This window comes from Dendrobates tinctorius, unplaced genomic scaffold (assembly GCF_039654945.1).
Source record: "Dendrobates tinctorius isolate UK_male_01 unplaced genomic scaffold, ASM3965494v1 ptg000177l, whole genome shotgun sequence".
NCBI classification, from domain to species: domain Eukaryota; kingdom Metazoa; phylum Chordata; class Amphibia; order Anura; family Dendrobatidae; genus Dendrobates; species Dendrobates tinctorius.
The window spans coordinates 9,233,912-9,254,362 of NW_027361844.1; the positions used below are offsets into that span (position 1 = coordinate 9,233,912).

Consider the following 20,451-nt stretch of genomic DNA (forward strand, 5'->3'; position numbering starts at 1 on the left):
TGTACCTGACCCCGGGCCCTCCTACAGTGTGGGTGAGTCCCTGCTCAGCGGAGGCTGCACACCAGTGCAGACAGGATCCTGACAGTGGCATCACGAATCATTCACTAATAAACTTTAATCATCATCCGCACACTCAACATTCCCCTTTTACAATGGACGCCCAGGGCCACGGATTGGGTCACCGCTGCCGTGACATCTCCCACTGAAATCCTCCGGGCCTGGCTCCGAGTACCCCACGGTCCTGGCCCCGGCACGGGGGCGATCCATAACCACTCCCAGTTACCTATCACATGGCTAGTCTCATGATCATGACAGGTCCTCAAAATTCACAACCACACACATATCTTCAGGCAAAATGGGGTACATTCCGCACCCTCACCCAAAGGTGAGGTAATATGGGTAGCCAGACCCTCCCATCTCTCATAGCTACCCGCATCCCGGACCCAGATGCACTAAATGACATCTTTAGTGCTCATGTACACTAAAGACAAAATATTCCAGGTTGCATCGCAGGGAGCATCCATCCATGTGACATATACCTTCCATTAACCACGCGACCACCCGACACACCACATATGCCAAATACTTGTATGACTCTGCGATGTAACAGCTAGATAGAACAAACTTTAGCTGAGTGACTTCTTTTGCCGACAATGTCACCATGCAGCCCAAGCCTAAATTTAACAATCCTGCCCGCAAACTGAAACTGAACCTGTCACCAGGTTTCTTTGATATAAGATATAGCCACCCCCTTTCATGGCTTATCTACAGCATTCTATAATTCTGTAGATAAGCCCCTGATCCGACCTGAAAGATAAGAAAAATAAGTTTTATTATACTCACCTGGGGGGGCAATCCAGTCCGATGGTTGTTGCAGGTCTGGGTCCGGCGCCTCCCATCTTCTTGCGATGCCGTCCTCCTGCTTGCATCATGGCTCCCCTGAACTCAGTGATTGGCTGCAGCAGTGATGCTCGCTGTCAACATGACTTCACCACTGAAGCCAAAACAATGAGACTCAAGAAGTGGCGGTGAGCCAGTGCTGAACCTGGATAGAGTAAGCAGCTGCTCTGTTTGTTATTTTTGGCATGTAAAAGCATTTGGGGTCCACTTTCCTTATAGTGGAAACCCCTTTTAACCACCAGCCACTCAACCCCCACACACCTACTTATATTAAGAGCTCATTTAGGCACCAGTTTTTCTCATACGAGTGCTATCCATGTTTTCATGGACAGAATGTGTACCTATGATATTCTATGGCGTAGTTTACATAAATGATTTTTTTCCTTGGACCGAGTGGTTGGCACAAAAGCTCAAAGACTTGTCCGATATTGATCCAAGTGTCGGATCAAACTCGCCAATTCAGTCTATGGGACTGTTTGGTAGTAAAAGCTTCAGAAAACATCATCTATTTTTTTCATCCTACAACACTGATGAAACACTGACCAAACTCTGATGGGAAAAACTGACAAAAAAAATCACTGATGTCTGAATGAGCCCTAACAGACTCTTATGGCTGTTATGAAAGCATTGCTTGTCCTAAATGTCAGGTCATTACCGTCTGCTGTTGTATTTTCACCTTTCTCATCACTTTGCTGGAAACCATCTGCAGCATCCTTCAAAAAAGACATCTCTGTAGAGAAAAAGTGTAAGTCACAAGTTTGTCGACAATGTGCAAAGTTTAGAATTGTGATTTCTGTTATTATATTGGCAAGAAAACAATGTGATGTTACCATTACTTGCGCTCTCCATCTCAATATCACCAAATATGAATTTGATCTTTTCCGTGGCATGATTTAGGTTTGAGGATCCGTGGACAGCATTCTGCAGCACGCTCTTTGCAAACAAGCTTCTCAAGGAATCAGGAGACGATGTATGCGCTTCAGTTGGGTCTGTAGGACCCATTAGTGACCGCCATTCCTGCACTGCGTTCTCTTTACTGAGAATCATCATTAGGCAAGGACCTCTGGAAGCAAATTAAACACAGAAAAATATGCAATGATATGAATAAAATTTTGAAAAGTTGCAGATTATATGGTTGTTATGTACTAAAATTGCAGTTTCTTTAAAGAAGCCCTCCAATGATTTTTTTTTTACTGAATGTGTGTATACTAACGATGAGCGAACGTGCTCAGTGATACTCGAATATCATTTGCGTATTTGGGTGCTCAGCACTCGACAAGTATTGGCTGGTGCACGAAATTTAAACTTGAATCCCCGACCCGCATTTTTGGCTCCAGTTACCCAGCCAATAACATAGTACCATAGTAACATAGTTATTAAGGTTGAATTAAGACTTTAAGTCCATCTAGTTCAACCCATATCCTATCCTAACTTGCCCTAACATGTTGATCAAGAGGAAGGCAAAAAAAACCCATGTAAGCTTCACATTTGGGGAAAAAAATTCCTTCCCGACTCCACATACGACTATCAGACTAGCTCCCTGGATCAACGCAATATCAAGGAATCTAGTGTTTACAACCTGTAATATTATACTTTTCAAGAAAGGTATCCAGGCCCTTCTTAAATTTTAGTAGGGAATCACTCATTACAACATCATATGGCAGAGAGTTCCATAGTCTCACTGCTCTTACAGTAAAGAATCTGCGTCTGTGATTATGCTTAAACCTTCTTTCCTCCAGAAGTAGAGGATGCCCCCTTGTCCCTGTCACAGATCTAAGAGTAAAAAGATCATTAGAAAGGTCTTTGTACTGTCACCGCATATATTAAATAAAAGGACTGGCCCCACCGCGCTAGGCACACTGACACACTGTACAGCTCAGGGACAGTTTTGATTGGAGGAAGAGAGCAGTTATGTAACCCCATTTTTTTGGGGGGGTGAAAAAACTTACTAGATTGTTAGCCACAGAGTATCATGTGCTTTTTGTTACATTACAGTAGTATGTAACACTCCAAAGAAACGTTCATAAAATTTTTTGGATTCAATTAGTCATTCATAGTGTATTACATGCTTTGTTTTACATTTCGGTGGTGTGTAACACTCCAAAAAAGCATTGACATGTTTTCCTGGATTCAATTAGTCATCCATCAAGTATTACGTGCTTTGTTTTACATTTTAATGGTATATAACAATTCAAAAAGGCACTGAAAATTTATTTTGGATTCAATTAGTCATCCATAGAGTATTAAGTGCATTCTGTTAAATTTCAGTGGTATATAACACTCCAAAAAAGCGCTCAATATTTTTCTGGATCCAATAATAATAATAATAAATTTTATTTCTATAGCGCTGACATATTCCGCAGCACTTTACATTTCAGAGGGGACTTGTACAGACAATATACATTACAGCATAACAATAATCACATAGATCATAACAGATACCAAGAGGAATGAGGGCCCTGCTCGCAAACTTACAATCTATGAGGAAAAAAGGGGAGACACGAAAGGTGGGTGGTAACAGTTGCCCTGATTGTATGGACCAGCCATAATGTTAAGTGTGTAACAGTACGGATGCAGAGGGCTAATGGATGCATAAAGCATGTGGGAACATGATGCGGGGAACCTGGTTATGGTAAAAAACTTATGGCTGTGCCACACAGAGATAGATTAGGTTAATATGTTGAGATGATAGGCCAGTCTGAATAAATGCGTTTTCAGGGCACGCTTAAAATTGTGGGGATTGGGGACTAATCGCATTGACCTGGGAAGTGCATTCCAAAGAATTGGCACAGCATGTGTATAGTCTTGAAGACAGGAGTGGGAGGTTCTGATTATTGAGGATGCTAACCTCAGGTCATCAGCAGAACGGAGGGCGCGGGTAGGATGGTATACTGAAACAAGGGAGGAGATGTAGGGTGGAGCTGAGCCATGGAGGGCTTTGTGGGTGAGGGTAATAAGTTTGTACTGGATTCTGGAGTGGATGGGTAGCCAGTGTAATGACTGGCACAAGGTAGAGGCATCGGTGTAACGATGGTTTTCCTTAGAGTTGACAATTGGTCATTCTTAGAGTATAACTCTCTCCCCTCTATATCAGTCTATGATTGTTAGTTTGTTTGCTTGCTGTAAGTGATATCTGTAATCTGTGTTTAACCCCTTCTCATGTACAGCACCATGGAACCAATGGTGCTATATAAATAAATAATAAAATAATAATAATAATAACATGCTTTCTGTTAAATTTGGTTGGTGTTTAACACTCCAAAAAAGTGTTCACAATGTTCACAAAGTTTTCTGGATTCAACTAGTCATCCATAGTGTATTACAGGCTTTACTTTATATTTCAGTGGTATATAACACTCCAAAAAATAATTGAAATTTTTTTCTGGTTTCAATTACTCATCCATCGACTATTACGTGCTTTGTTTTACATTTTAGTGGCAAATAATATTCCAAAAAGGCACTGAAATTTGTTTCTGGATTCAATTAGTCATCCATAGAGTATTACGCGCATTCTGTTAAATTTCAGTGGTATATAACACTCAAAAAAAGCGTTCAAAATTTTTTCTGGATTCAATTAGTCATTCATAGTATATAACGTGATTTCTGTTAAATTTCAGAGGTATATAACACTTCAAAAAATTGTTTAAAATTTTTTATGGATTGAATTGGTCATTCATAGAGTATAACATACTTTGTTTTACATTTTGGTGGTATATAACACTCCAAAACAAAGAGTTCAACATTTTTTCTGGATTCAATTAGTCATCTATTGTTAGGGCTGGCGGAACGCACCAAATAATAAATAATAGTAGGTGCGTTCGCAGAACGGGGTCCACCATGCAGAGGTGGTACACTGCTGCTAGGTAATGGCGGAAGAATAGAGCGGAGTGAAAACAGTCACACGTGGGTTATGTCACCCCGTGTGAACAGGAGCGAACTCTGTTGACTCACAGAGCCGCACAGCCGCTGAACGCAAATACCGGAGCCTGTTTAGCTCACAGAGCCCGGCCAAAAAGCGCACAGAAAGCGGCCACAGAACTCTACCCCAAGGACACGGGGTTAGAGTTCCTCTAGGCCCTCTGAGCGCACGGCTTCGCTGCCGCGATCGCCGCTATAGACGCTGGCTATGGAGTGTGGAGCACATGCACTGTGGCGTGCCGAGTCACTGATGGGGACTAATGCCTGACTCCGACTCTGCCCTACCTACACCTAAGCCTGGGCGCTAGCAGGCTAGGCTGCACAACACATGCGTACCAAGGGTAGGGGTTTCATAATGAGTCAGTCACCAGACATTCATACGTGCATACATCACTCACTCCTCATGGTCTGAAAATACAGAGTATCCTAGCGCATGGCCGAGCGGCCATGCGAACCTTTTATAGCCGCGAGCGTCCGGGACCTTCCTGGCTTCTCGGATGGGCCAATCCGAACAGGAGCAGGACCTGAGCACGTGACCTTCCATCTCCAATGGGAGATCACTCCACGGGCATGCTCAGTGGTTCGACATGAGGACTTAGTCCCTGGAGAATCTCGCTGCTGAGCAGCCTGCATTGCCATAGCTGTACCAGAGGTGGCAGCAGCAAGCAAACCCACAGAGGTGGTCTGGGCAGAGTGCCAGGACAGACAAGTTTGCTGAGCAACCTCCTCTGCAGCTGGGGAGGAATGGGAGACCTCCGGGAGCAACAGGAACCCGACGCCTAACATCTATAGAGTGGATGACAAACTGATCAGTTCATGTAACGAGCATCCAGGCATTTTAGTGCTAGCTTATCCCTAGTGTTTACTTGTATGTAGCGTAGTGTGAGTGTATTAAGGTTACTTTGACACATCAGGTTTTTTTCAAAAACTGGATCCAGCGAAATCTGCCGCCGGATCCGGTTTTGTCTCATTGAATTGTATTGGCGCCTCATGTCCTTCCGGTTTTGGCCGGATCCGGCTAAATGTTTCTTTCTGTCGTCTGGAAAAAAACGTTTTTTGGAATGTTTTTTGTCTGCGGCGAAAAACCGGACAGCGCCGGATCTGGCGTTTCCAGCTTTTTGAAACAATGGTAGTCTATGGGCGCCAGAATGCGCTGGATCCGGAAAAAGACGGATCCGGCTACCAGATACTGTTTTTATGTCTAAGCATGCTCAGATCCCATTGCCCAGCCCCCAGATAACATATATAAACAATGTCAGTGAGGCACTCATCCATCCATTACATGCAACCAGCCAGCCACAGAGCACCCAGCCACAGAGGATCCAGCCACAGAGCAGCCATCCGCAGAGCAGACAGCGATAGAGCGGGCCAGCGACAGAGCGTGTCCAGCATCCACAGAGCATCCAGCAGCCGCAGAGTATCCAGCAGCCGCAGAGCATCCAGCAGAGCCAGGCCAGCCAGCAGGCGCAGAGCCAGCAGCCACAGAGCGAGGCCAGCCAGCAGCCACAGAGTAGCCAGTAGCCACAGAGCAAGGCCAGCCAGCCAGACTTGTCTTCTTCTTCTGGGAGCCCTCCCTCGCTTCGTCTGCGCTTAGAGGTAAAAGAAATTTTTGGTTTTGTTTTTATTTATGTCTTTATGTACTTTATATCACAATACATCTCTGATATGCCATCTGCGAGCAAGTTATCCCTTTTACTGCACCAGCTATTTGGCACAATACCAGTGATCCATTTTCTGTGCCCCATATTCGTGCCCTCTAGATGCTAAAATTGCCCCCTAGAAAATGTTAATGCCCTGTGCAAGTTCCATAGAAAACAAAAGGTGACCAGATTTTACCACTAGAAAGTAAGGCTATGTGCACACGTAGTTTTTTTGGTGTGCGGATTTTGGAGAGAAAACCGCAGGTAAATCCGCAGGACAAAAGCCCTGCGGTTTTGCACAGCGATTTTACACCTCATAATGGATGAGGTGTAAAACTGCAGCGTTTCTGCACCAAACAATTGACATGCTGCGGATTGTAAACTGCTGCAAAACCGCACGGAAAAATCGGCAGCATGTGCACAGCGTTTTTTAATTTCCATAGGAAATAAAGGTACTGTACAACGCAGCAGAATCTGCTGCGGACCCGCAGCTGCAGCAACGCTGCGGAACCACATCAGAATCCGAACCGTGTGCACATACCCTTATGATGCCCTGTGTATTCTTGTGATGGTCACATCAGTGCTCTAAGGCCCTGTGCACACGGTGCAGATTCTGTGCAGTTCTGCAGCAGATTTGGCCCTGCAGAACTGCAGCAGAACTGCACATGATGTACAGTACCATTTAAGGCTATGTAAAACAAAAAACGCTGTGCACATGCTGCAGATTTTTCCACGCAGATTTGGTGCGGAAGCAGCATGTCGCTTCTTTTGTGCGGTTTTGCTGCAGTTTTCCACCTGCTCCATTATAGAAATCTGCAGGTGAAAACTGCAGGGGAAATCCGCACATAAACTGCACTAAAACTGCAGGTAAAACGCAGGTCATTTTACCTGCAGATTTAGCAAAATCTGCGTGGAAAATTCCACAGCAGAATCCGCACCGTGTGCACATAGCCTTATAGCAATAAATCTTAAATGCCCCCTGTATATGTATGTGTATATAGATATATATATATCTAAATATATTAATTGATAATTTTTGTATAACAGGAAGCTGAAGCAGCAGAAGAGGTGCTTCCAGAAGAAGACCGAAGGGGTGGATAGATACACGGAGTGGGCTTGCAATTGGTAAGTTTCTTGCATGCATCGCAGAAAAACATCATCACACTACACACAACACATAAAAAAGTGATTATTACAGACCTCACACTGCACACAACACAAGCCTACATCCAAGCACATAATTTTTGTTTGTTTTTATTTTATAGTCTTCAGATTCTGGTGTACGATCCAGAGGTCCTCAAAGCGGCTCCCAGAGTCGTCGGCGTGAGCGGATGGGCGGTCAACATGGGGTAAGCACCTTTATTTGTTGTTTTACAATATATTTTTTGTCCCTAATACATGTTATTTGGAGTCTAATGTATTTGTTTTTTTGTCTTTTTTAACAGGCTTCACAGTGTGCTCCTGACTCGGACAGTGAGGAGGCGGACCTAGATATTGACCTCCTCATCGATCTGATCTGAGAGCGGGAGCCACTGTGGAATATGGGGGACCGCAGCCACACCAATCTCAAAGTGACCCGTCGGCTCTGGGAGCAAGTCTGCCAGCAACTTGTTGCCAACTGGGAGGGCCTCGATGTTCGGGCCCAGCATAAAGCGTGTAAGTATACACAGTTCAGTGATGTTGCTGGATGTAAAAGTGTTGTATACTAACCAATTTGTGCTTTCACTTTTCAGGCGAGAGAATTGTCAAGTAGTGGCGGTCAATCAGGGATCGCTTCAAGAAGGAGTTAAACAACGAGATGCAGGCCCCGAGTGGATCTGGAGGACGCAGGAGCAAATACGAATACTCAAGAGCCCTGTCATTCCTCTGGGCGACAATGGTGAACAGAAGGTAAATATTACCCACCCCATTTAATAAAAAATGTTTACATGTCTAACCCTTTTTTTTTTTTTTGCTTTCAACCAGGGCCATGCAATATCAATATATTAATTATCTTTTTTTCTCTTTATTCCACAGCACCATCTGCAGCACTCGGGAGCCTGCATAGTTGAACACTTCTGGGGCGATCCTTGAGGAGTCCACCACCAAGGGACACTTCGACAGTCCCGGACCATCTGCACCTTCCCAGCCTTCCCTCACATCTGATCCTTCAGTCCCACCCCCTTGCGCTGGAACATCGTGGCCGCCTGCATTGCATGAATCTGCTGGTAAGGATATAGCTTTTCCTTTACCCCACCCCTCTGCTGCTGCCGCCACCTCTAGTACACCTGTGGGTTCTGGGCGGCAGCACCAGAGGTGTCAGGAAAATAGCTATGCGCCCGAGTTCTTACGTCTGAATGCATCCTTCCAGAACTGTCTGAAACTGTTGTCTGAGCAAATGACCGCAGGATTTAATTTGCTCAGCAACAGTATTCTTGAGTTGCGCACACTTCTGGTTAGGATGCAGTCATATGTAAGTAAAGCTCCTAACCACACATTTTCCCAATCTGTACTCGAGAGCATGGATAAGCTATCTCCTGACCAGCAGATGCATGTAATGCCATCATGCCAGTCTGCTCTAGCGCAAGTTAGCTCCCAACCCCCTCCACCCACCCCGGTACATCCTCCCACACCTGCCCCCCTCCAGCCACTGTCCCTCCTCCCCCTCCTATGCAATACCAGCAGCCTGCCCCGTACCAGCAGCCTGCCCCGTACCATTTCCCAACCACATCACCTGCGCCTCCACTCCCTGCCCACTACCACCATTCTCCTTCAACACCCATCATTCCCAAAACACAATCCTCTTCTCCACTCTCCAACTCTTCTGCCTCCCAATCCTTCCACTCCACCCCTCAAACCTTCCAAATTCCCAGTACAACTCCCGTTTTCATGTCCACCTGTACCATTTCTTTCTCCACCCCTTCACCTATTCCTATTGATCCTTCACCACCACCACCACTTTCCTCTCTCCACACTCCCAATGTCAAAGTGTCCCAATCTGACAGCTTCTCCAGCATTATTTCCAACCCCCACTATGTATATTTGTAATTTTCTCTGTTTAATAATTTGTTAATAAAAAAAACATTTTTTTAAAAAATGTGGTCTTTTATTTGGTTATAAGGTTTTATAAGTTAAAAAAAAGGTTTTGAAAACAAGGTTAATACTTTAATACTGTGGTTAAAGAAGTTAAATACAATTGGTAAAACACAACCAGGTACACAACTTGGGTAAAAAAGGTAAAACACTTTGGGTAACAACCAGGTACACAACTTGTGTAGAATACACCCCATGCGTCATTCTCTTGGCTGTGATGGGGTGGATACACAAACGTTTTCAGCGCAGACGCATGATGCACTGCTGTCTCTCTCGCTCCTTATCCAGAACAATTGCTTTCAAACGATTTACCTCAACAGTAAAATCAACGTTAATTTTCAGAATGTTTGCTATCACGTCTTCCATCTTCGCCACCCACTTGCTCTCCTCTACAACCTGCACTTGCTCCTCTACAACCTGTCAAATATGGCCTGTCGGAGCACTGTATATATAGGTTTTTAGTAGCCAATCACATTTGAGAGCCTCCCGTGGGCTTTTTTAAAAACCGGATCTGACGTAAAATGGATAAAAAACCGGAAGAAACGGATGGAAAACCTGATGAAACGGATCCGGTTTTCCGCCGGATCAGGTAGACTGATCCGGTGGAAGACCAGATCCGTTTCATCAGGTTTTCAAAAAAACCTGATAACACCAGATGACGCCAGGATGACGCCGGATCCTGCCTGTCAGAAAAAACCTGATGTGTGAAAGTAGCCTTAACCGCATTACCCCCAAGGGTGGTTTGCACGTTAATGACCAGGCCAATTTTTACAATTCTGACCACTGTCCCTTTATGAGGTAAAAACTCTGGAACGCTTCCATGGATTCCAGTGACTCTGACAGTGTTTTCTCGTGACATATTGTACTTCATGTTAGTGGTAAAATTTCATTCATATAACTAGTGTTTAGTTGTGAAAAAAACGGAAATTTGGCAAAAATTTCGCAATTTTCCAACCTTGAATTTTTATGCCCTTAAATCACAGAGGTATGGCACACACAAACTTAAGTAACATTTCCCATATATTTACTTTACATCAGCACAATTTTGTAACCAAAATTATTTTGTTGTTAGGAAGTTATGAGGGTTAAAAGTTGACCAGCGATTTCTCATTTTTACAACACCATTTTTTCTTTTAGAGACCATATCACATTTGAAGTCACTTTGAGGGGTCTATATGATAGAAAATACCCAAAAGTGACACCATTCTAAAAACTGCACCCCTGACGGTACTCAAAACCACATTCAAGAAGTTCATTAACCCTTCAGGAGCTTCACAGGAATTTTTTGAATGCTTTAAAAAAATGAACATTTAACTTTTTTTCCACAAAAAAATTACTTCAGGTCCAATTTTTTTTATTTTACCAAGGGTAACAGGAGAAATTGGACAGCAAAAGGTATTGTACAATTTGTCCTGAGTACGCTGATACCTGATATGTGGGGGGAACCACTGTTTCGACGCATGGCAGAGCTCGAAAGGGAAGGAGCGCCATTTGACTTTTTCAACGCAAAATTGGCTGGAATTGAGATCAGATGCTATGTCACGATTGGAGAGCCCCTGATGTGCCTAAACTGTGGAAACCCCCCACAAGTGACCCAATTTTGGACACTAGACCCCCAAGGAACTTATCTAGATGTGTGGTGAGCACTTTGAATCCCCAAGTGCTTCACAGAAGTTTATAACGCCTGGGCGTGAAAATAAAAAAATCATATTTTTTCCACAAACATGATCTCACAAACATGAGTCCCCAATTTTTTTTATTTTCCCAAGGGTACCAGGAGAAATTGGACCCCAAAAGTTGTTGTGCAATTTGTCGTAAGTAGGCTGATAAACCACTATTTGGGAGCATGGCAGAGCTTTGAAGGGAAGGAGCACCGTTTGACATTTTCAACGCAGAATTGGCTGGAATTGAGATCAGACACCATGTTGCGTTTGGAGAGCCCCTGATGTGCCTAAACAGTGGAATCCCCCCAATTCTAACTCCAATCTAACCCCAACACACCCCTAACCCTAATCTCAGCCCTAACCCTAGCCCTAAACCTAATGGGAAAATGGAAATAAATACATTTTTTTAATTTTACTATTTTTCCCTAAGGGGGTGATAAAGGGGGGTTTGATTTACTGTATTATTTATAGCGCGTTTTTATGTTTGGCAGCTGTCACACAATAAAAGAAGCTTTTTATTGTAAAAATACTTTTTGCATCACCACATTTTGAGAGCTATAATTTTTCCATACTTTGGCCCACAGAGTCATGTGAGGTCTTATTTTTTGCAGGACAAGTTGACGTTTTTATTGGTACTATTTTTGGGCACATGACTTTTTTGATCGCTTTTATTCCGATTTTTGGGACGCAGAATGAACAAAAACCAGCATTTCATGAATTTCTTTGGGAGGGGAGTTTACACTGTTCCGCGTGTGGTAAAATTGATAAAGCGGTTTTATTCTTCGGGTCAGTACAATTACAGCGATAGCTCATTTATATTTTTTTTATGTTTGGGCGCTTTTATACAATAAAAACAATTTTATATTAAAAAATAATTATTTTTGCATCACTATTCTGCGAGCTATAACTTTTTTTATTTTTTCGCTGATGACGCTATATGGTGGCTCAGTTTTTACGGGACAAGATGACGTTTTCAGCGGTACCATGGTTATTTATATACGTCTTTTTGATCGCACGTTATTGCACTTTTTGTTCGGCAGTATGATGATAAAGCATTGTTTTTTGCTTTGTTTTTTATTTTTTTGAAGGGTTTCACTAAAGGGGTCAACTAGTGGGACAGTTTTATAGGGCGCGTCGTTACGGATGCAGTGATACAAAATATGTGTACTTTTATCGGGTTTTTTTAATTTACAAAAAAATTATTAGGGAATTTTTTTTTAAATTTTATTTAGGTATTTTTTATAATTTTTTTACACGTGTTTTATATTTTTTTTTACTTTATTTTATTGTCCCAGGGTGGGACATCACTGTAAAGTGTCAGATCGCTGATATGACACTCTGCAGTGCACTGTGTCAGATCAGTGATCTGACAGGCACTGAGGAGGCTTTCTCAGCGCCTGCACATAGTGCCGTGTGTCAGCTGTGATAATCAACTGACACCCGGCTGCGATCAGCGGCGTGAGCGCCACTGATTGCGGTGGCGTACTATCCCGTCCCCAGTCATACGGGCCCGGGTACAGTGGACATGATAGTACGTCACATGTCAGAAAGGGGTTAATATACTCACCTACCACTGCCATCGCTGGTGTGTAACAAGGTAGCCCAGGGTGGTAGTCCCAGACGAGTCAACTAAGCCACAGTCAGTAGACACCCCGGGTACCTTGCACAGGGATGGACTAGACAGACACAATCATCAGGCACAATTTGCAGTCCAACAGGGAATGAAGATTAATTAAATAAAGATGAGAAAAAGGTACTACACTGGCATTCTGCTCTCTCCCTAGCAATCTCCACGGCCGTACCCACAACAGCCACAGTAGCCGAAATTAAGCAGTAATTCATACGCCGGGATCTGGACGCTTCAAGTCCCTTCGGCGGGGGCCCTTACCAAGTCCAGGGGCCCATGTTGCAGTCCTTAAGTCCAGAAATCCAAGGGCAACAGATCCTCTCTCCTTAGGCTGAGTTCACACGTGGCGTTTTTTTTGCGTTTCTGCGGCGGTTTTAACTGCGCGCTTTTGACACGAAAAATAAGCATCCCATGCATTCCTATGGGATTCCGCAATGCTGTGCTAATGCTGCGGTTTTTACCGCGGCGGAATTGCTTCGCGGTAAAAAACGCAGCATGCTCATTAATTTCGCGAAATCGCGGCGATCCCGCACCCATAGGAATGCATTGTTCTGCTTACTTTCCGCATGTGGCTGTGCACACCATGCGAAAAGTAAGCAGAACATTTGCGGATGGTACCCACGGTCCGGAGGAGAGGAGACTGTCCTCCGAGCTTTGGGTACCATATCCCTGTAAAAAATAGAATTTAAAATAAAAAATATTGTTATTCTCACCTTCGACATCCCGCGCAGCCTTTCCACCTCTTTCCACGCTCCCGGTCCCAGTAAGCCTTTGCGAGCGATGACGTCCGTTCTCGCGGGATCGCGAAGTCTCGCGGTCATTCGCGCGACGTCATCGCGAATGACCGCGAGACGTCGCGATCCCGCGAGAACGGATGTCATCGTGGTAATTGTCGCAAAGGATTACTGGGACCGGGAGCGTGGAGAGAGGCGGGAAGGCTGTGCGGGACGTCGGAAGGTGAGAATAACAATGTTTTTTTTTTATTATTATTATTTACATTCTATCTATCTTTTACTATTGATGCCGCATAGGCGGCCTCAATAGTAAAAAGTTGGCCACACTCGTCAAACACTAGGTTTGACGAGTGTGACCAACCTGTCAATCAGTTCTCCAAGCGATGCTACAGATCGCTTGGAAAACACTAGCAATTCTGCAAGCTAATTACGCTTGCAAAATGCTAGTTTTTCTGGGAATTTAAAATGCGATTTCCCCGCGGAATGGAATTCCGGAATTCTCGCGGTAATTTCCGCGAGAGTTCCGCTACGTGTGAACCCAGCCTTATGGGGTCTGACAATGCCTGCGTTAGTGTCCTTCAGCTGGTGCAACAGATTCTCTCCCCTTCTCGGGGTCTGGCAATGCCCCAGCTGCTGCTACACACCTGCTCAGGGCAGACACCCCAGCTACTCACTGAGGAGCAGAAACTTCCTGCTCCTTCTTGGGGTTGTTAACCCCACCCACCAAGTTAACTCCTGCTATCCCTGATTTTAACATGTCAGCATACAGAGAACAACATAACACATATAGGAAACATAGCAAAAACATTATCAGACATTACAAACACAGCACATACAAAAATTGCAGTACAGAATACATAGGGATAAAATGGTAAGATATTAATACACAGGACATATGAGATACAGACATTATGAAATGGGTACACCATCCAGGTACTACAGAAAGGCACAGGCCCAGCACAGGGGAGAGAGGGGCAGACGAGGGCCCCTGCCACCTCCTTACACTGGAATCTAGGATCTTCTGTTCCTCTTGCCAGAGACGTCAACACTTTGAAGACTCTCCGGAGCACACTACACTCTGCGTAACAAGGAAATGGCCTTTATAATGTAGGCCAATGAAGTATCAGAACGAGGCACCATATGCTTACTTTGTAAAAGAGGCTTCAGTCTCACACATAGAGCATGAAGTTATCCAAATAGTCTGCGTAGCGGTGATGTCACTGACAAAAGGAGCAGAACACCACTGGATCCCGAGAAGATGGCGGTAGATGAGTATATTAATACACTCAAACTACGCTACACGCACATATACATAGATTTACTAAAAAAAACTTTTTAGAAGTGCTTCTTCAGTCTTAGCAAACACTTTCTGTATGCGCTAATAGACCATATCGATGTCATGGAGGAATATAGGTAAGGTACTAATAACGATCAGCTCTTGCAGACCTGGCTGCCCAAGTATTACAATATATATGTATGCAGACTATTTATATGAAAGCTTGGCAGTGAATGCCTAGGTGGATTATCAGTAACTGCACAGGGTTTTTAAAGTCGGATCAGTTATGATCATCATACAAATAATATGCCCGTTATAGGCTCAGTATAAACTTACCTGCACATATAGTTGGTGAGTTGATCAAAAAACGTCTTTCCCTTGTGTTCTTTGTAAAATTCTTCGGCTATTTCTTTGCTTAACTGAGTCTCCTTTATTTGAGAGATAGTAAAGCCAGAAGCTTGAATTCTTTCCATGATTTCATCTGCAGAAAAATAAAAATTGTCTTGAAAAATTGAAATACTAAGGGGTCAGTCAGTTGGTGGCGGTCAGTACAGAGCCACAGACTCGGGTCTCACCAAGGACACATCTGCGATTCTCCACCACTACAATACGTTTGTTCCAACAAAGGCAAAAGCCTCCTATGTCACCACGGGAGCAGTGCTGCATATGAAGGGGGCTGGCTGACCGCAAGATATTGGGGCATGGAAGAGAATTAATGTATATGAGTAAGTTGTGTATCATTTTACTTTATACACATCCAAATATATTTTATTTAGCAAAATAACCTATTTATTCTATGATAAAAATAAAACTATTCTAGGTAAATGGAGCTGTGGAAGTAAATGGAAAGAAACAAACATCCACCAATCCATAAATTATCCACCTGGATGCAGCCAGGGGTCCAGGAACCCGTATTCTCGACAGGTCCAGGTTCCATCCTGTAGATATGCTCTAACTAGCTGAGCAGGAAATAGCCCTTTAGGGCTTGTGCACACTTGAATATTTGCATAATTTTTAAAGTGGGTTTTTTCATTCGTAAAAATGGCTGCATTTTACAGTACCAGCAACATTTCCTGAAATCAGATGAAAGAGCTGATTTTTTATTTCCTTACGTATTTTAACTATCAATGTGTTTTTTCAAATGCTCCAGTGTTCTTGCAGCGTTTTATACCCATTAAAATCAATGCATAAAAAACACAAGTAAAAACACAACAAAAATGCAAGCAAAAATAGAACAAAACATTTTATATGCTGCATTTTTGCTGCCAAGAGCTGCATTTTTAGTGCAGAAAAACCCACTGTAAATGTGTGCAGGTACCCTGGGGCTTTTCATAGCTAGAAAAGATGTCGCTGATTACTACTTGCTCCTTTTTGTCTGATGCGGGTAATGAATGTGGAGGAAATCTAGACTCTGAATCCTTTTAGATTGTGGAAGTTTTTACAGCTATGAGATATTGAGATTTTAAGAGATATATCCTTATGTTTTCCATTCCAGGGAGGTGTCTTGATATTTATCTTCTATAGTCATAGTCCAAAATAGTCATGTTTGTGAAAGTCACAAATAGCAGGTAGTGCGAGCATCAGAATGTAATTTGCTAGTACGTGATTTATTCCTTCCAAATACCTTTGTAAAGGACCACAGAACATTCATTACTGTGGAAGAAAGGTGATTCCGGCAGATAAATATGAAAGGGTTCTTTACAGTTAGAGCAGTCAGACTGTGGAATGCCCAAGCACAAGAGGTAGTAATGGTGGACATTATAACGGCATTCAACCCCTTAACGGCCATCGACGGACATAGTCATGGTCGGGTGTAAGTTCCCGTACCAGGACGGACTGTGTCTGTCATGCATTTAAACTACCACTGCGTGTAAACAGCTGTCTGTGACCCATGCCATCGGTCCCCGCATCCAGATCGCTGTGATCGGTCAGTCAATTTGACTGACCGATCACAGCACGACCGTGCAGGAGATGCTGAAATATCAGCACCTTCCGCCCGGTCAGTACAGGAGCTCAGCGCTGCCAGTGACTGAACTTCTGCACTAACAGCCAGGAGCGGCGTTCGCGCTGCTCCTGGCTGTTAACCCCCAATTGCTGCAGTTGAGCACGATCGCAGCGTTCAGGAGCAAGGCAGAGGAACGGGAGCTCCCACTGCCTTCAGATTGACGTCCCTGCGATGTCATCGCGGGGCCCGATCGTTGCCGTTGTGACCCGGGGTTGTCATGACGACCCCCAGGTCATCAAGCTACAGAAAGCATCTGAGACCATCATGACAGCATGGTGTCAGAAGCTTTCAACATAGGTATAATACATTGCAATGCTGGAGCATTGCAATGTATTATACCTGCAACCAAAGTCAAAAAAGTGAAAGTCCCATAAAGGGACTAGGTAAAAAAAAATACTTACAAAAAAAATAGGTAAAAAAAAAGTTTTAAAAAAAAAATAATAATCCACTAATAAATACACATTTTTATGTAAAAAAATTAAATAAAAAAGTACACGTTTGGTATCACCGCATCCGTAACAATCCGATCCATAAAAGTGTCACACTAGTTAACCCCTTCAGTGAACGCCATAAAAAACACACAAAAGTAGCAAATTATGCTTTATCATCATACTGCTTGGAAAAAGTTGAATAAAACGTGATCAAAAAGACGAATGTAAATAAAAATAGTATCACTGGAAACGCCATCTTGTCCCACAATAAACAGATCCATCAGCGGAAAAATAGAAAAGTTATAGCTCTCAGAACAAAGCAATGCTACAGTAAAATAATTATTTCTTTATAAAAGTTTTTATTGTGTAAAAACGCCAAAACATAAAAAAAATGATATAAATGAGGTATCGCTGTAATCGTACTGACCCGAAGAATTAAGCCGCCTTACCAATTTTACCACACGCGGAACGGAGAAAAAAAAATTCCTGAATTGCTGGTTTTTGTTCATTCTGCCTCCACAAAAATCGGAATAGAAAGCAATCAAAAAATGTTACGTGCCGGAAAATGGTAAAAAATAAAAAAGTCAGCTCGTTACACAAAAAAACAAGACCTCACATGACTCTGTGGGCCGAAATTTGAAAAAAATTATAGCTCTCATAATACGGCGATGCAAAAACTTCTTACAAAAAAAAGTGTCTTTTAGTGTGTGACAGAAGCTAAACTTTTATGAATGGGTCACCGAGGAGGATAGCAGGACCAGGCTAAGCCATCAGAAAACCAGAGAGGTTGGTAACTAGCGGATTGCAGACCCCTGATCCTATCTACACAACTAGCAGTAGCCGAGGAGCGTACCTACGATGCCCTAGACGCCTCGGCACAGCCGGAGAGCTAACTCAGCCTAAAGCAAGAAAGGTGAAATCTAAACTGCCCCGGAGCAGACCCCAAATGAATAGATAGCCCCCAAACATATATTGTCGGTGAGACAAGATGAAAACACAACCGCAGGCAGAAAAATAGACTGAGTAAATGATGGGGCCCAAACTGACTAGACAGGACAGGAAAGGAAAGACACTGTCTGCAATCACGCAAAAAACCCTGAAAAATCCAACACGTCTGATGCACAAAAAACACTGAAGTCACACAACTTTGCCCCCGATATATCAGCACTCTGGTATATACTAAAAGCAAAGCAAAAAGTGACCAATATAACAGGGGACAGAACAAACTGACACAAGCAGTAACATATGGGCGGTGATCCAGCATAGCCCCAGCAGGAACAAGCTGACCCGCACAAAGCAGAGATAGACAAAACCAGATCAAATGCAAAAAGATTAGCAAATGAACCACTTAGCTGAACCATGCAGGAGCAGAGCAGGAGACATCAGACCTCAGAAAGCACAGGAAGAAAATCACCAGCAGGGATTGAAGGAAATCAGCTGTCTTAAATACACCAGTCAGAAACCCCAGATCTCCAATCGTCATCATCATTATCAGGTGGCAAGCCTCTGTCAATCTGACCAGCTCCACTACCTCCAGTAACCACCAGAGGGAGTCCAGAAAGAGAACTCGCAACACCTCTGTCAATCTGACCAGCTCCACTACCTTCAGTAACCACCAGAGGGAGCCCAGAAAGAGAATTCACAACACTAAACATAAAAAAAGGATATAAATCTGGTATCGATGTAATCGCACCGACCCGACGAATAAAGTCGCCTAATCACTTGTACCGCATGAGGAACGGCATAAAAAATAAAACCAATTCTTCACCTTTTGTGGATTTGTTCATTCTGCCTCCCAAAGATCGAAGTAAGGCGATCACAGTGGTTCCACCCCACATATGGGGGTCGGCGTACTCAGGACAAATTGCACAACAACCTTTGGGGTCCAATTTCTCCTGTTACCCTTGGAAAAATAAAAAATTGGGTGCAAAAAGATCATTTTTGTGGAAAAAAATATGATTTTTTTATTTTCACGTCTTTACGTTATAAACTTCTGTGAAGCACTTGGGGGTTCAAAGTGCTCACCACAAATCTAGACAAGTTCCTCGGGGGGGTCTAGTTTCCAAAATTGCATCACTTATTGGGGGTTTCACTGTTTAGGCATATCAGGGGCTCTGCAAACGCAACATGGCGTCTGATCTCAAGTCCAGGCAATTTTACATTCAAAACCTCAAATGGTGCCCCTTCCCTTTCAAGCCCTGCTGTGCGCCTAAAGAGTGGTCTTCCTCCACACATGGGGTATTGGTGTATTCAGGAGAAATTGCACAACAAATATTGTAATTCATTTTCTCCTGATACCCTTGACAAAATAAAAAAATTTGTGTCCGAGGTAAAAAAAATTTGAAAAAAAGTTAAATGTTCATTTTTTCCCTCCACATTGCTTCAATTCTTGTAAAGCACCTGAAGGGTTAATAAACTTTTTGAATGCGGTTTTGAGCACCTTGAGGGGTGCAGTTTTTAGAATGGTGTCACTTTTGGGTAATTTATGTCATATTGACTCCTCAAAGTGACTTCAAATGTGAGGTGGTCCCTAAAAAAATGGTTTTGTAAATTTTGTGGAAAAAATGAGAAATCGTTGGTCAAATTTTAACCCTTATAACTTCCTAAAAAAAAAAATGATGTTTCAAAAATTGTGCTGATGTAAATTAGACATGTGGGAAATGTTATTTATTAACTATTTTGTGTGACATAACGTTCTGATTTAGGGGCTTAAAAATTAAAAGTTTGAAAATTGTGAAAAATAAACAATCTCAGAATCAGTGGGATACATTGAAGCGTTCCAGAGTTATAACCACATAAAGTGACAGTGGTCAGATTTCAAAATTAAGGCTTGGTCATTAACGTACAAAGTGGCTTGGTCCTTAAGGGGTTAAAAAAGGGCTGGATGTATTTCTCACAACAAATGGCATTGTGGGTTATAAATAATCAAGTGATAGAGAATGTGCAACTGGGAAAGGTTCAACTTGATGGATTCATGCCTATCTTCACCCTATATTAGTATGTTGTCTAGAGAGGATATATGTATTGATGTATTGATTCTATCAATGTATCATATGCATGGATTGGATGTGAATATACCATACAACAAAAAAAAAAGCAAATGCAAGTGTATAAGGGTGAAGTTGTGAGCCTGGGTAACTTACATTAGACTGGGCAACTGCGGGCAGAATTTTCTGTGATTGAC

General features: G+C 43.0%; 1 protein-coding gene and 1 long non-coding RNA gene across 7 annotated transcripts in view; one reads left to right on the forward strand and one right to left on the reverse strand.

Annotated features, from left to right (window-relative positions):
• LOC141054264 (thioredoxin domain-containing protein 6-like) overlaps positions 1 to 20,451 on the reverse strand; it is a 198,963-nt gene that overhangs the window by 16,664 nt on the left and 161,848 nt on the right. For all 6 annotated transcript variants that reach the window (XM_073551531.1, XM_073551535.1, XM_073551532.1 and 3 more), the window contains 3 exons: positions 15,168 to 15,312; positions 1,731 to 1,963; positions 1,556 to 1,630 (listed from right to left, as the gene is read on the reverse strand). In XM_073551531.1, the coding sequence (XP_073407632.1) occupies positions 1,556 to 1,630; positions 1,731 to 1,963; positions 15,168 to 15,312 (453 nt within the window). The remainder of the gene's footprint in view (positions 1 to 1,555; positions 1,631 to 1,730; positions 1,964 to 15,167; positions 15,313 to 20,451) is intronic.
• Positions 6,114 to 8,612, forward strand: LOC141054265 (uncharacterized). The gene is made up of 6 exons (XR_012221388.1): positions 6,114 to 6,414; positions 7,506 to 7,583; positions 7,724 to 7,807; positions 7,904 to 8,114; positions 8,192 to 8,348; positions 8,475 to 8,612. It is a non-coding gene; the product is annotated as an uncharacterized lncRNA (long non-coding RNA).